This window comes from Callithrix jacchus, chromosome 6 (genome assembly GCF_049354715.1).
Source record: "Callithrix jacchus isolate 240 chromosome 6, calJac240_pri, whole genome shotgun sequence".
Taxonomy (NCBI): Eukaryota; Metazoa; Chordata; class Mammalia; order Primates; family Cebidae; genus Callithrix; species Callithrix jacchus.
Window position 1 is genome coordinate 41,404,167 of NC_133507.1, and position 16,506 is coordinate 41,420,672.

General features: G+C 34.3%; 1 protein-coding gene across 12 annotated transcripts in view; it reads left to right on the forward strand.

The window, feature by feature from the left end:
* TFPI (tissue factor pathway inhibitor) overlaps positions 1-14,142 on the forward strand; it is an 88,232-nt gene extending 74,090 nt beyond the window's left edge. For 7 of the 12 annotated variants that reach the window (XM_078327179.1, XM_054257397.2, XM_054257399.2 and 4 more), the window contains 3 exons: positions 6,835-6,933; positions 11,841-12,020; positions 13,984-14,142. In XM_078327179.1, the coding sequence (XP_078183305.1) occupies positions 6,835-6,933; positions 11,841-12,020; positions 13,984-14,081 (377 nt within the window). In that variant the 3' untranslated portion in view covers positions 14,082-14,142. Of the gene's footprint in view, positions 1-1,138; positions 1,364-6,834; positions 6,934-11,840; positions 12,021-13,983 lie in introns of those variants that run through there. The other 5 variants (XM_078327183.1, XM_078327184.1, XM_008999056.5 and 2 more) reach the window with 2 other exon arrangements.
* The last annotated feature ends 2,364 nt before the right edge of the window (positions 14,143-16,506 follow it).

The following is a 16,506-nucleotide window of genomic DNA, read 5'->3' on the forward strand; positions in this document are numbered from 1 at the left end:
GAACGATTAGTAATTTTCTTTGTATCACTTCTTTTCTTCCTGCCATTCATTAAATTTCATTGCTTTTAATGAAACATTTATTTTTGTCTCTTCCATTTTCACTCCTATTCATTGTGTTCAGATCATCAGCCTTTCACGGTTAGATTTCCTAAACAATCATATGTCATCCAATTTGGAACACTAATGATAGTTAAAGAAAGTGCTAAAAAAGTAAGATATATGTTTATTTTAAATATAGACATTACTGAAACAATGTTGCAGTAACTAGGAGACATTTGATATTATGCATTGACATAAAATTGGAATTGTCATTTTGGTGACTCTACAAAAATAGTTGTATATTTAAAAGTATTTCATTTTTTTTAAATTACATATATATATATATATATATATATATATATATAGAAACATAATATTCTCCCAAAATAAGCATAAACTAATAGGGGCTTAGGCAAAACAGGCTGTATAGACATGAGACAAACAGATAAATAAATAGATATCAGAACGCTCAGATATAACTCAGATATATTTTTATATATATTACAAATAATGTAATCATATATCTAACATAAGTAAACTAAAGCATATTAGAGAGAAAAAGGAACAGTCATATGTAACAAATTATATATGACATTTTTAACATCACTGTCCTGTTTCTATTCATCTATCACGTGGTAATTAACTTCATCTATTTGCATAAAATTTGTCTGCATCATCCATTAGTCCTCTACCTATTGCAGATATTTTCTATCCCTTAAATATCATTTTTTCTGTCCTTTCAAACTGGTCTCTTCATTACCATTACACACAAGTTATTAACTCTCATTCTAAAGGATGTTTTATGTGATTTTCCCACCTAAAATTCACTGACCCTCCTCATCTTTTTAACCAATCTGCCTTTTCACTATCAGAAGAAGGCCTTCTTTCTGTCTCTTTCCCCTGGTTTCCTAATATTATTCCTTTAATACTTGTATTATTAGAGTTGTTTGCTCTGCCTCACTGTCTAGATTACAAGGTTTTTTTGAAGGAGATAATGTGCTATATAGTTTATAGACTGCCCCCACTCTCAGCATTGATCATAGTGTTAAACATATAAAGATGACTCACATTTTTTATTTATTAATTTTGTGATCCACAGTTACAAAAGAAGGAACAAATGATGGATGGAAGAATGCGGATCATATTTATCAAGTCTTTCTGAACGCCTTCTGCATTCATGCATCCATGTTCTTTCTAGGATTGGATAGCATTTTATGCCTATGTTAATATCTTTGCTTTTGGCATTTCCTTAATATTTATATGTATATGTGATGCCTTTGGTAGCATACTGTTAATAAAGTTTTATATTTTCATGCATAGTAAACAGTCTTCTCACTGCATCTCACTGGTAAATGTCTAACTAGCAAAGAAAAATGAATGTTCTCAGGAGTTCATACTAGTTGCAAGCTTTTGACTGGACCTAATTATTCATGAAAAAAATAAGCCTTTTTTTTTTTATTTTTATACATCCCTTTGCTCCCATACATCAACTCTTTTTTTTTTACCCCTTGAAATGGAGTTTCACTCTTACTGTCTAGGCTAGAGTGCAATGGCGTGATCTTGGCTCACTGCAGCAACCTCTGCCTCCCAGATTCAAGCGATTCTACTCCCTCAGCTTCCCTAGTGGCCAGAATTACAGGCACCCCCAACTCCACACAGTTAATTTTTCATATTTTCAATAGAGACAGGGTTTCACCATGTTGGTCAGGCTGGTCCTGACCTCAGGTGGTCCACCCACCTCAGCCTCCCAAAGAGCTGAGATTACAGGCATGAGCCACCATGTCTGGCCCCATACATCAACTCTTGAGAGCTGCTTTGGAACTACATCAGCTTTACAATATTCTGGGGGGAAAAAACTTTGGGTAGACCTAAAAAGCTACTGACAACCCAGTTCTGCTATTTCTTCACTGACTGAGAAAGGGAATACCTATATACCTGACCCTGTTCCACATGGCCTCCTGCCTCCAGGTCTAGGGAACATAATTGGATGACATCCTGAAGATCCACTTGAAACTCTATCCCTCTCCTAAATGTATTCAGTGTATGACCTCCTGGCATACATTTCATTTATGGCAAAATATGGAAAATAAAATCTATGCATCTATAAATACATTTTTAAAAGGTTTTGTTTATCACTAGCCTTCTGAAACAGGTATTATGTTTACAAAGGGCCTAATGGACAGCCAAACACCATCACTGATACAGTCAATTTCTAAATCTTCTTGAGATTGTTATTACCTCCTTGGCTTCTTGTGGAAGATGTGATTGCACGTAGAGGAATACTGAAACCCTGAGAACTTTCTGGAAAGAAACTATACCCACCAGCCAAAGAGTTCCACATCCAGCTGCATACCACAAGTCATCACAAGTACTGTTTACAGTTCTTAAACAAAACAAAACACTTCATCCACAGTCCACTTTCATAGTTTGAAAGAAGTATTTTGCCTTTTGTAATGTATTCTAAACCAAGAAGCACAGGAATATCCTTCATAAACTAAAGATGCCTGTCTAGTAAATCTGGAGCCTCATATTCTGCTTTTCTGACAAGTTGGCCTTCCAAAAATAGATAACAACTTTTGGACAGCATCCAGCAAGTTTTCTACTTCCTGAAAGGAATGCTGATGAGAAACAAAAATGTGGCACTTCATCTCTGCCAAAATCAGTGCCATCCAAATGCAGTCACCCTAGATGACCGCTGTCTACCTTTCTAATCCCTTTCTTCCAGGACAATCTTTAGTCTTAACAAAGATAGTTTGTTGCCCCTGTAATAAGAGTCCTCCAGAGAAGTGTTTCTCAAGCTTGAATAATATACAGATATCTTTAAAGAAAAAAAATCACAGACTTCCAATTTGTAAACCAAATTGCTTAAAATAACATTCATTTTGTGTGAACCAGTAACATAGTAAGAATAAATTTATTATGCTCATTATACAACTATAAACCAAAAGTTGTTTACAAACGAATACCATGCAAACTATAAACTAATAAATTAATAACACTAATTTGATAAGACTTCTTTTGCTTAAGAAAAATAAAAATCCTTACTGTAATATGATTTTAATAGTGGCTGGTATAGGGCAGGTTAGGAATATGGTGGGAATAGCTTAGACAAACTTGAGCTATTCTATGTTGTGTTAATTCTCTACCTTTTTTCTCTTCGAGTAATGAAAAATCTTTACAGAAATGAAGTTAAGAAGTATCAATACAAAATGGTGGCTAGGTGCAGTGGCTCACTCCTGTAATCCCAACACTTTGGGAGACTAGGTTGGAAAGATCACTTGAGCTCAGGAGTTCAAGACCAGCCTGGATAACATGCAGACCCTGTCTCTACAAAAAATAAAATAGCCCAGTGTGGTGGCCTGTGATTGATTGTAGTCCCACATACTCTGGAGGCTGAGGTGGGAAGATTGCTTGACCCAGGGAGGTTGAGGCTGCAGTGAGCTGTAATTGAGCCACTGCACTCCAGCTTGCATGATAGAGCAAGATTCTCAAACAAACAAACAAATAAATAAATAAATAAAATGTGTTGATTAGGAAAATCTCAACCTTGCCTATTCTAGGAACCCAGCGGAGTGAGGGTTCTAGTTTTTTATTATATCTAATACCATTACACAGATCTGAGTGACCAGTGCAAATGTGATCACATGGCTGCAAGTGTGGAACTTTGGTGTGGATATTTCTAGAATTAGTTCATAATGACCATGCCAGCTCAGTAGCTGTTGCTGTCAAGTGTTCAAGCTCTCTAAATACCGTTTGAATCAGCACTGTTGCTCCCAAGACTTTGTTTTTAGCTTCCTTGTGGGGTGATCTATTTCCTGTTCAGACTTAGGAATCTCCAACTTCATGCTTGTAACTGCCGACTATGATACATTTAGCATTTTCAGAATCTGAGCTTCCAAAAAAAGGGAATTGGAACATCAGTTTTAAAGGAGAAGTTGTGACAATTTTCTTTTTATCTGATAAAATAATTAAAATATTTTTGCTCACGTATTATTATTTTCTTACTTTTCCAGTTAGTTTACAGAATGACATATCTTACTGGTTGAGTGCATTGACTTTATAGAAAGAAAGATGTGGTTTTTAATTCCAGTTCTGCTATTTGCTGACTCAGTCTGTGTACTTGAAAAAGATCACAAAACTTCCCTCGGCTTCAGGTTCCTCATTGTTATCTGTGACAGGAAATATCTCAAAATAATTTGTCAAACAATAATGAGACATAAAATTCTTAACCCGGTGTTGAGTACACAATTAGAGCACAGACTATTAATTTTTGAGGTTGTTTTTAATGATGATGGTGATGATGGCCCAGTTTCATCTGAGGTTTACAGCAAACAAAAAATTCAGGAGTACTATTTGTATACATTTTATTATTGATCATTTTTAATGCAGCTAAAGTCTGTAATCTTTATCTGAGGTATCTGCATTTAACATATTTTATGCTAAAATTATTTGAAATAACATATATAGCACTTGAAAATTCAAACACAATTATAAAATACAATTTTTTTGTCTTTGAATCTTATATCTAATTGAAGAATTTATAGACCTATATTTTCAACTTTATTTTATGACCTAAAGTACAGATCTGTGTATTTCCTAATTTCAGCTCATTGCAACAAACATTGAGTGGTCTCCTACATGGGAATGACTACCATAGGTACTGAGAGTATAAGATTAATAAGAGTGCACTTTTGTCCTTTACGGGTGTGTTTGTCAAATAGGGAAGGACGTAAATAGATCACTTCAATGTGTATGTTACACGCTAAGACAGAGACCTGCACAAGGGTTATGGGAGAAGAGAGTCACAGTAATATTTTTCATTCATTAAACAATGTCAAAATTAAAATATTCTCTCTTCCCAAAACCTGAACTGTATCTTCATTTCCACTTTGAATTTGTTTGCCTGGATGCTGGCTAATCCATGGACATGGTCTACAATTTCATCTTTATATTCAGATATTTTTCTAAGTAAAGCCACAATGAAACAAGCCACCAAAGTATACAAAAAAAATACAACTATCATGAGTAGAACTTATTCTTTAACGTTTTATAACATATTAGAAAAATACTACATTTTCTGAATATAAAAACACTAGAATTATTTCATCTCTAGCTCCCTCCCTGCTCAAATTCAATCTGGTACTTAATTTTAGCTACTCCCATGGTAACTGCTTTGGTTATGGCAATTTTATATTGTTCTTTATTGAAAGTTACTGGATTCAACCTAAACATGCCTGGCTGAGTTTCCTTCATGTATTCAAAAAGATCAGAACTTCTCTCTTTGATTCTTTAATAATTTCAGTGGCTCATTAATGTCTGCATTATATAATCCAAACATAACAGTATTCAAGAACCTTCTTAATTTGACCTAAATGTGTTTTTCCAGCCTTGTATCCCACTATCCTCTCTGTGTAGTGTTATCCAGATAGCCTGGAGTTTGCAAAGTACCCCCAAGCAAACCAGAAACATTCTGACCTTTGTGCTTTTTTTCCTTTCTTCACCCCCATGCTTCTCTGTATCCTCTGCTTATTAAAATCCCATTCTTCCTAAAAAGCTGATAAAGAGACTAAACATCAATTTTTACTTTTAATAAATTTTGTAGGGTTTTAAATTTTACACATAATGAAGAAGGTTTTCCTAATGCATTATAAGACATAATTGTCTTAGAATAAAGTATACTCAGTAGCTGTATAATATGTAATTTTACCATGGCTTTCTTTGTGGCTTTGCTTAGAAAAGTCCCTGAATGAACTTGACTTTATGAACTCTGTCCATGGATTAGGCAGTATCTAGGCAAAGAAATTCAACCAAGAAAACATCTAACCAATTTCTTTCCTTCTCTTTTAATATGTGGAGGGCGTTTCTATCTGGGCAAGGTTTCACTCAGTCTATTTCTCATTACCTTTCCATTTCAAGTTCACTGGCAACCCTCCTTCTACATTTTATCCTAAGGTAAGTGACCCAGTATACACATGGGGGAAGAAAAAGCTCCAGAATGCTTGCTTTTCCATTCCCTGTCCCATATTCTTTTCTTTATAGAATATTGATTTCCACGAATGCCACTTCTCCTGATCAGTGAATAGAGATACATACTCTTTCTTGTTTACAGAGAGAGAGAGACAGATTTACCACACATTCTTATTCAGAAACAGATTCTAATATCTAATCTCTAGCCTTTTATCTATTGCCTCAGGATACTGGACTCACTGTAACTTATTTCTGTTGTATATCTTGAGGATTATAATTGCAGACAATTTGAGAAAAAAAGAAAATAAAAGAAGAAAAACTGGCCATTTCCACATTAGGCAGAAACAATCACTGTTGGCATTGTAGTATATTTTATTTTACTATTTCCTTGTATATTTTTTTCAACTTATCACAAAGTAAATAAAGTTCAAGACTGGAAGTAGCTGCTGGAGAAACCCTAACAATATGGAATAAGCTCAGCATGAAAGTATGTTTTTGTAAAATTGACCTAGCAAGTGTCTAAGCTCCCTACCTAATAAAGCTATCTCTTTAGTCATCATCCTCACAATTGATTGCATATCCTCTTAAATATTTGACCAATGAACACATATATCATTTCTTCTCATTTATGTGTGTTTATATATGTATTTGTATGTAATTGTGTGTTGGCACAAAAATATATATGATTATATTTTGTTGATTCTAACATGCAAGTTTTTCTACATTTTAACATAGTTTTAATCATGATGTAATCATAGTGTATAATAGTGTAATTATGTTTTATTTATTTATTTATTTTTTGAAATGGAGTCTTTCTCTGTCACTCAGGCTGGAGCACAGTGGCTCAATCTCAGCTCACTTGGAACCTCCACCTTCGGAGTTCAAGTGATTCTCCTGCCTCATCCTCTCTAATAGATGGGACCACAGGTGTGCACCACCATGCCCAGCTAATTTTTGTATTCTTAGTAGACATGTGTTTTTACCGTGTGGCCAGGCTGATACTGAACTCTGGACCTTGGGTGATCCACCCACCTCGGACTTGCAAAGTGCTGGGATTACAGGTGTGAGCTATCACAACCAGCAGTTTTTCTTTCTTCACAAGCAGTACATAAAGTAATAGTGCATCTTCAAATCAATGACATTGAGACTTTATGTAAATGATACTTCACAGAACATTTGGCAAGCTATAAGCAATTTCTTGTCCCACATCATACCCTTCTACTGTTGTTGGTATAGGGACGAAAAAAAGTGTTGAATAGTAGATAAATGTATAGCAGTAAAGTCCATGTTTTGCTAAATGGTGTAGGCACTTTAAATGTCATTGTAGGTATATAAATTTGTAAAACCTTTTAGTGGAAAATTCAGCAACATCTACCAAATTATAAATTAAATATAGATTTTGCATAATTCTAATTTCAGAAATATCTCTTCTGGAAGCACCTGAACCAGTATACATGGGTGTTCATGAACTTCTGCCTGAAAAAAATGAATTATAATAATCTGTATGTCCATTTGACTACATATAGTCAACTCATAAAATGAAGTACTGTACATACATTAAAAAGAGTGAGGTCTATATAAAAATGCAGAGACACAGCCACAAAATATTATCAAGTATAGTAATAAATATAGAATGTTATGCTAATACATTTGCATATGCAAACAATTTGGAGATATATAAATCATTGGTAGTGGTTAAAGGATAAGAATCAAATTATCGATAATTTTTTTACATTTTTTTATACTTTCATATTATTTCAAAGTTTTACAAAGATAATTTACAGTAAATATATTTCTCTTAATACAAAATTATAGAAAAGTAAAACCTAAAAAAAGATTTGTTAACTAACTTTTTAAAAAGTCTCAGAAGACAAAAAATAAATGTACTTAACAAGTTGTAAGATATTTCATAAAACCTAGTTTGTTTAGTAAAACGAAAGCCTAAGTAGGCATGCCAAATGGGAATCATCAAAAAGATACCACAGTAAAGATTCAAAGTAAACATAAAATTCAAAGTTTATTATATAAATCTCAAAGCAAATTTACATTAACAACCTTGCCTGTAAAACTGAACTTAGAGCACCACCTTATAGTTTAGCAGTCACACTGGATCATGATAGTTCCTGACTTGAAAGAAAGAAGAAAAAGTGGATCCTGAATTCTGAAACTTATCAAAGACCCTCTAAAGAAAGGTACCCAACTTGTTATTAATGGCTGAATTAAGACAGAATGCATTTGATTATTAAATTCTCTTCAGGAAAAAAAAAGCAAAAATCAGGTTAGTAACTTTTTTATTCTATCTTAAATTTATGTGAATAATTATAATCTCAACCAAAAAAAGTCACATTTTGCAAAACCTTTATATTTTCTTTGATTGCAGATAGCAAAGTCTGGATTTTAAATAGATGAGTGCCCTTCTATCTATGAAGTTTTTCTCTTCAAGAGGTGAAAACAATTCAAATGGAGCTAAAATGTTTTCTAAAAACCATTTGCTTCATTACTTAAATTTTACTGTGATTTATGCAATAGCAACCCAATGATAGTCTAATTGCTCACAGTTAAAACGAACTGAGGAGAAATGAATTAGTTTACGTATCAGGTAAAATTTCTGTTCTGAAGAATAATTGCCTTATGATTCCTTAATTGACAATAATTTATTGCATCTTTAAAAAACTTCTAAAAGTTAACTACATATAATACAATATTATTCATTCTCATTCTCTGGATACTTCTCTATTTTCATTTAACTTCAAATTTTAATACACTATTGAAATACCATCATTTCTAGAGGTTAGGAGCCTTACTGTTGATCTGGGTCAAAACTCTGTTGGGTAATTTAGTGAAAGATTCTCTGCTGGCATCTATTCTGGCCAACTGTCTGTTTGCTCTCAAACCAACCCCCTGCTTTCACCCTGCCTCATGGTTTTATGGGGAATCTTTCTCTTCTAGCTTTTGAAAGGATTTGGTAAATGGTATTGTTGTGTGACTGGATGGTCAAAGGAAGATGGAAGCTAGTAATGTCTCTCTACCACATCTGTGGTGTATATTCCATGGTTTTGGCTTCATTGGAAAGGGCCATATGGTTCTAGCATTCACCAGGTGTTCTTGGTCTATGAGGCTCCTGCTCTCGTATCTCCAATATAGGGACTATAGCCCCAGATTTACTAGATTTACTAGGCTAGCTTGTTCTCATTTTGAAATAACCTTGATGTTATGATTGGGCCATGTTTATTATAGGTCATATATGGCGAAAAGAGAAGAAGTTTGCTCCTTGTCATCAGAAAACTTTCTCTGTTCTGGGGGCTTGACATCTGGCATTACTATTAAGACATAACAACTAACATTTGCAAGGAAGGATACAACTTACAAGCACATTCACACATACTACCTGCAGCTTACTGTGGGCAGATACATCTTATGTACAAAATGCTAAAATGAAATTGATGTATAAGTCATACATCATTTTATCATACACATCTTTTTGGAAGTTACTGTGGGTTTTTAAACAGGAAAAAAAAGCAATTTCCTCTGTTTTCTGTTTCTCAAATTAGGCTAATTGCATCTAGAACATCTCTTTTATTTCTGAACATAAGTGATAACTGGAAGCTTATGAGATCAAAGTGGCGGCAATTAATAATCATTTCATATTCTATACTGTGCAAGGGTAATACTCCATATCACGTACATTGGAAAAGTTTGTACAATAGTACAACTTCATTACAGTGTAACTCTCCTAGACCACTAGAAAATTCCTCTTATATAAATGATTCTTAAAGACCAGAAATGTCAACATTTTCTAGAATATTTAGCACACATTCTCACCACTCATTTTAACTTGGATTTATGATGGCATATCGTCATGTAAAAGGATACAAAATACAGGCATGTAGTATAAATAAGGCTAGAGATCTAACGTACAACATGAAGACAACAATTAATAAAACATATTGTGTTATGGACTTTTGTTATATAAGTAGATTTTAGCTACTCTTGACATATACAAAAAATTATAACTCTATGAGAGATGGATATATTAATCTGCTTCACTATAGCAACTATTTTACTCTTTATATCTATCCCATAACATCGTTTTGTAAAGCTCACATATACACAACAAAAATTGTTCTTAAAAATCATGCATTATAATCCCCACATAGGATAAGGTAAAACAGAAAGGGCAACATATGATTTAAAATAACATTTTCATTTTACAAGTCCTAAGAGGTCTTCTTAAAAATCACTGGATATAAAGAGGCTGAGCAGGAGAATCGCTTGAACCTGAGAGGTGGAAGTGGCAGGTGAGCTGAGATAGCACCACTGCGCCTTAGTCTGGGCAACAGAGCAAGACTCCATCTCAAAAAAAAAAAAAAATTACTGCATGTATAACTGGTCAAAGACCTAAGTAAAACTAAAGATTCTTTGTTTGATTATAGTTCTTAAATTTTGGAACAAAAATATCACCCATCTCAGATTTCTTCACATAAATCATTCTCATAGCATTAATTCCCTCATATTTCCCAGAATGCTTTTGTTATTTGAGTTACTATATCAAGACAACACTCTAGTATCTATTTAAATATCCAGAAGGCAGGAGGTGGTAAAAAAAAAATGCTTATATCAATTTGAGATTTCTTTTCAATTTTTCTCACTGTTTTATTTCTTTTTTCTTTTACAGTCTGTTCATCTGGGGTTTATTTGCCAAAAGACAGCTTCTTGCTTAATGCACAATCTATTTACCTTCATTAACTACTGGATTCTTCAAAGTACTATTTTCTATTAGGATTGAACATTTAGCAAATCTTCCTCATCTGTATTTGCTTGTATCACATCTCACCATTTGGCAAAACCATTAAAGTTTTTTTACATTGATTCCATAACATACAACAACTTACCTGCAGTACAGATTTATTAACATCAAGCAATTTAGCTATGCTACTGAAGAGCTCCCAGTGCCTCTCACTGACAGTAATTCCCAAAGAGCTAAAAACTAACATTGAGCTGAAATTAATTTTCTCTTTGATTTAGCAAATGAGTGTTCTTTTTATTGCCCTAGCTGTATTTTTCTCTTCTGTTTTTGAAAACCATTGATTGATCCCATTGAGAAACCAGCTTATCTGTCTGATCCAAATCAACCTTTCATTTCACTGGTTTTAGCAATGTTGCTTCCTTTGTAAAAACATTTAACTCATCTAGAACTAAGCTTCAATTTATGAGAAAAAAAAATACTACCAAGACAAACATCTCATCTGGACTCATTCCTTGAAACTTAAAACTTGTTATGGTTTAATTCCTTCACTTTAAATTATGATTATATTACATCGTTCATGCTGTGTTATTCAAGACAGGAAACTTCCTCAGCTTCGGTGTATTTGTTACATCACAAATAAAAACTTCGCTTATTAGAATTTTTTAAAACTAAATTCTTGTGAACAAATGATATGTAAATGAACGTGTGTGTGTGTGTCTAAGAAATTTTCAGCAGTTACATTGTTGAATAGTGTACAAATTGTTATTATGTACACTATTCAACAATGTTGAATAGTGTACAAATTTTTATTATGTACAAATTGTTCATATAAAGAATAATCATAACACTTGTCTTTGGCAAATGAGATTTTTTTAATTCATTGGAGAAAGATCTCAATATAGACGGCACAGGGCTTTGTTAAGCATTTTCCTAGAATTGAAATCCATGAATTTTATTATATATCCCTTTATTCATTCAGATGATTCTTACATTTGCATGCAACAAGACTAATCTATAAACAGTATCAATATGAAAGCCTCAAATTCACTTTCATGTATGGCTTGCCGTGTTTTCCTGATGTTTTTAGAATTTCATGGTCCCTCATGGTGTCTCGATCCAGCAGACAGAGGACTGTGTCGCGCCAATGAGACCAGATTCTACTACAATTCAGTCATTGGGAAATGCCGCCCATTTAAGTACAGTGGATGCGGGGGAAATGAAAACAATTTTACTTCCAAAAAAGAATGTCGGAAGTCATGTAAAAAAGGTATAGAAGATACTCTTCCCATTAATTGATTAGTGTTTAAGATAACAATTGAATTGAAATTATAATCTATTAAAATATGAAATTAATTATCTTTATTATAAGAAAATATGCTGGGTGTGGTGGCTCAAGCCTGTAATCCCAGCACTTTGGGAGGCCGAGGCGGGTGGATCACGAGGTCAAGAGATCGAGACCATCCTGGTCAACATGGTGAAACCCCGTCTCTACTAAAAATACAAAAATTAGCTGGGCATGGTGGTGCGTGCCTGTAATCCCAGCTACTCGGGAGGCTGAGGCAGGAGAATTGCCTGAACCCAGGAGGCGGAGGTTGCGGTGAGCCGAGATCGCGCCATTGCACTCCAACCTGGGTAACAAGAGTGAAACTCCATCTCAAAAAAAAGAGAAAGAAAGAAAGAAAGAAAGAAAGAAAGAAAGAAAGAAAGAAAGAAAGAAAGAAAGAAAGAAAGAAAGAAAGAAAGAAAGAAAGAAAGAAAGAAAGAAGGAAGGAAGGAAGGAAGGAAGGAAGGAAGGAAAGAGAAAGAAAGAAAGGAAGGAAGGAAGGAAGGAAGGAAGGAAGGAAGGAAGGAAGGAAGGAAGAAAGAAAGGAAAGAAAATATGATCCAGTTAATAAATGTCCTCTTCAAATACATTTAGATAATATTGCTAGATATACAACTTTAATTTCTTTTAATGTCTTCTTAGAAAAAGAATCAATTTAAAACAATTTAAACATGTTATTCTTTTAATGTTGAAATACTAAGCATTTATTTTAAAAGATTATACCCAATTCCTTTAAACTTTCTTGAAATGCACAAAATGTTAACCTGTTTATTGATGTCTTCTGAAATATAACAGTGATGCATGTCTATAATAGAGTGAGAAGAGTATAAAAATACAAATAATACTGTCTGTAACTCCATCAGCCATATACAGCCACATTTCTACTTTTTAAAAATAAAGGAAGAATGGATTTGTAACAGAAAATGAACTAGTAATAAAAATTAACAGCATGCTTATTCATTTTTATTAACTCATATATGCAAAGTAACTTTCTTTTTTTTTAAATTTTTTATTGGATTTTAGGTTTTGGGGTACATGAGCAGAGCATGCAAGACAGTTGCGTAGGTACACACATGGCAGTGTGCTTTGCTTTGCTTCTCCCCTTCACCCACATTTGGCATTTCTCCCCAGGCTATCCCTCCCCACCTCCCCCTCCCACTGGCCCTCCCATTTTCCCCCCAATAGACACCAGTGTTTAGTACTCCCCTTTCTGTGTCCATGTGTTCTCATTTTTCATCACCCACCTATGAGTGAGAATATGTGGTGTTTCATTTTCTGTTCTTGTGTCAGTTTGCTGAGGATGATGTTCTCCAGATTCATCCATGTCCCTACAAACGACACAAACTCATCATTTCTGATTGCTGCATAATATTCCATGGTGTATATGTGCCACATTTTTCCAATCCAGTCTATTATCAATGGGCATTTGGGTTGATTCCAGGTCTTTGCTATTGTAAACAGTGCTGCAATGAACATTCTTTGACCCAGCAAAGTAACTTTCTTAAAAATAGATTGTTCTACACAAATACAGAAGCAAATTAAAGGCTTTTAAATCAATAACATCTTTTGGATTTAAATGTTAAAAGATACTTTGAGAAGATTTTAGATAAAATGTTTCATTGTGTTACTTTTTTTTTTTTTTTTTTTTTTTCTTTTTTTTTTTGAGACGGAGTTTCGCTCTTGTTACCCAGGCTGGAGTGCAATGGCACGATTTCGGCTCACCGCAATCTCCGCCTCCTGGGTGCAGGCAATTCTCCTGCCTCAGCCTCTCGAGCAGTTGGGATTACAGGCACGTGCCACCATGCCCAGCTAATTTTTTGTAATTTTAGTAGAGACGGGGTTTCACCATGTTGACCAGGATGGTGTTACTTTATCACACATTAATTTATTCCTCTTCCTCTTATAGGTTTCATCCAAAGAAAATCAAAAGAAGGCCTAATTAAAACCAAAAGAAAGAGAAAGAAGCTGAAAGTGAAAATAGGATATGAAGAAATTTTTCTTTAAAATACATAAATTTGTTATAGCAATTTAGCATTGATTCTAATAAATATTTTATATGAAATGTTTCACTTTGTTTTCTATTTTTCCTTTTAGTAAAATAATTTTAAGTAATGTGTTCATTAAATTTTCTATGTTTATTGCACATCTGTGTCAAAGTTGCTTTTCTAATCTTGTCAAATTTCTTCTTCTAGGTCTATAATTTATCAACTGGCTCCTGTGAAATTACTCATTCTCTGAATCCTTCTCTACTTTCATTTAACTACAAATTATCATACTGCCAGCTACATCAAATCAGTCCTTTGTTTCCATTTGCTCACCATCTGTTTGAGAATATGATCATGTAACTGATGATCTCCTTTATAGCCTGTAGCCAGAAAAAAATCAAGCACTTCTTGAGTTTCTCATCTAAAATGGTGACAAACACCTGCTTCTGATAAAGCTCATTCAATTATGTATTTGAAAAGACTGATAATAACAGAACTCTATTATGTGCATTCCTCCTTATACATAGTTTTTCTCCTTTGCACTAACCAGCACTTCCATCAATATTCAGCCAAGCCGCTTTGAAAAGTCAACTCTGCATCATATTCCTGCCTGATTTGGATTGGTTTAACTTTTTTTGTTTGTTTGACCATAGGCCATTTTTTTTTTTTTTTTTTTTTTTTTTTTTTGAGACGGAATTTCTCTCTTGTTACCCAGGCTGGAGTGCAATGGTGCAATCTCGGCTCACTGCAACCTCCGCCTTCTGGGTTCAGGCAATTCTCCTGCCTCAGCTCCTGAGTAGCTGGGATTACAGGCATGCGGCACCATGCCCAGCCAATTTTTTGTATTTTTAGTAGAGACGGAGTTTCACCGTGTTGACCAGGATGGTCTCGATCTCTTGACCTCGTGATATACCCACCTCTGGCTCCCAAAGTGCTGGGATTACAGGCGTGAGCCACCACGCCCGGCCTGACCATAGGCCATTCTGTCAGTCAAGATGATTGAATAATTGTCTGTTAAACACAACTCATGATAAGGAGAAACTTTATGGAAACAAGAAGTTTTATAGCAATCAAAAGGAAATTATTTTTATGTACTTCCTAATACTATGCTTCACAATATTTTCTCTTACTAAAAATAACAAAATATTTAAACCTGCTGAAACCTATTCAGTTATCATTAGGATTTGCTGACAATGCAACTAATAGTTTGTGCTAAAAAAAAAAAAAAAGTAGATTATATCTGTTGAAGAGAATTATCAGCAAGAAAGTCTACTAGAACATTCATGTGCTGGTCACTCTTGGGGTGTTAATATTTCTCTGGAGTTAATTCACTATATCCAGATCAATATCTTTCATCGTGAGCCATGTGCAGCCCGGTATCTCAACAACTTTCAAGACTTGTCAGTTTCTGTAGTGTTCACCTCAAATTTGACATTCGAATCTGAACTAATTTAGATACAACCACCTCATTCATTTGGTATAGCTTCGTGACTTCTGGCCAGCAATGATAATTCTGTCTGTTCCTTAGGCCTGAGATTTTGAACTCAATTTGGATTTCTTATTTTCCGTCATATACCACATCTAAACGGTCTCCAAATCCTTATGGCTTCTTTTTCAAAGAAAAATTACTCAACCCACAGGCTTTTTACTCTATTTTTTGTTTTGAGACAGATGAAGGGCAGTGGTGCAAACATGGGTCAATAAAGCCTCCCACCTAGCTGAGACTACAGGTGCAGGGCACCATACTGTCTAATTTATATAATTTTTGTAGAGACGGGTTTTGTCATGCTACCTAGGCTTGTGTTGAACATCTGGGCTCAATCAATTTTCCAGCACCAGCCTTCCAAAGTGCTGGGATTACAGGAATAAACCACAGCTCCCCATATTTACTCTTTCCTGCATCCTTCCCATCAGTATTAATTCCTCAGAAATAATTCCTCCACCATTTCAAAATGCTCCCAGAACTCACATTAGTTGGTACTTAACTACAACCTTCAACCTCACCATTTAATTTTGATATATATATTTTTTGAATTACCTACAATACTTGCTTTCATGACTACTTTGATTTAGTTAAGAATACTCGCTGTTCACTGAATGTTAATCACTCAGCTTATTCAAACAGATTTCCTATTTAAAAATATGATCCCCTCCAGATCATTCACCTGAATGAAGTCAGGATCCAGCTGATGCCAGCTACAGAATCACTGTTTCAATATGGAATATGAAATGTCCTAACATAGAGTTACAAATCATTATCTACTGTGGTTTAAAAATTTTATCATTATGTACTAGTGTCGGCTTTTTTTACTTAAGGAAAATATTATATCGTGATTCAAATGTTCAGTCCATAAATAATTGCCTTAGATGGAGTCTTTGCTCTGGAATTTGAGACTTTTGGAAATCAAAAGCCATTGTGAAACATTTCCTGTTGTCATTATTTA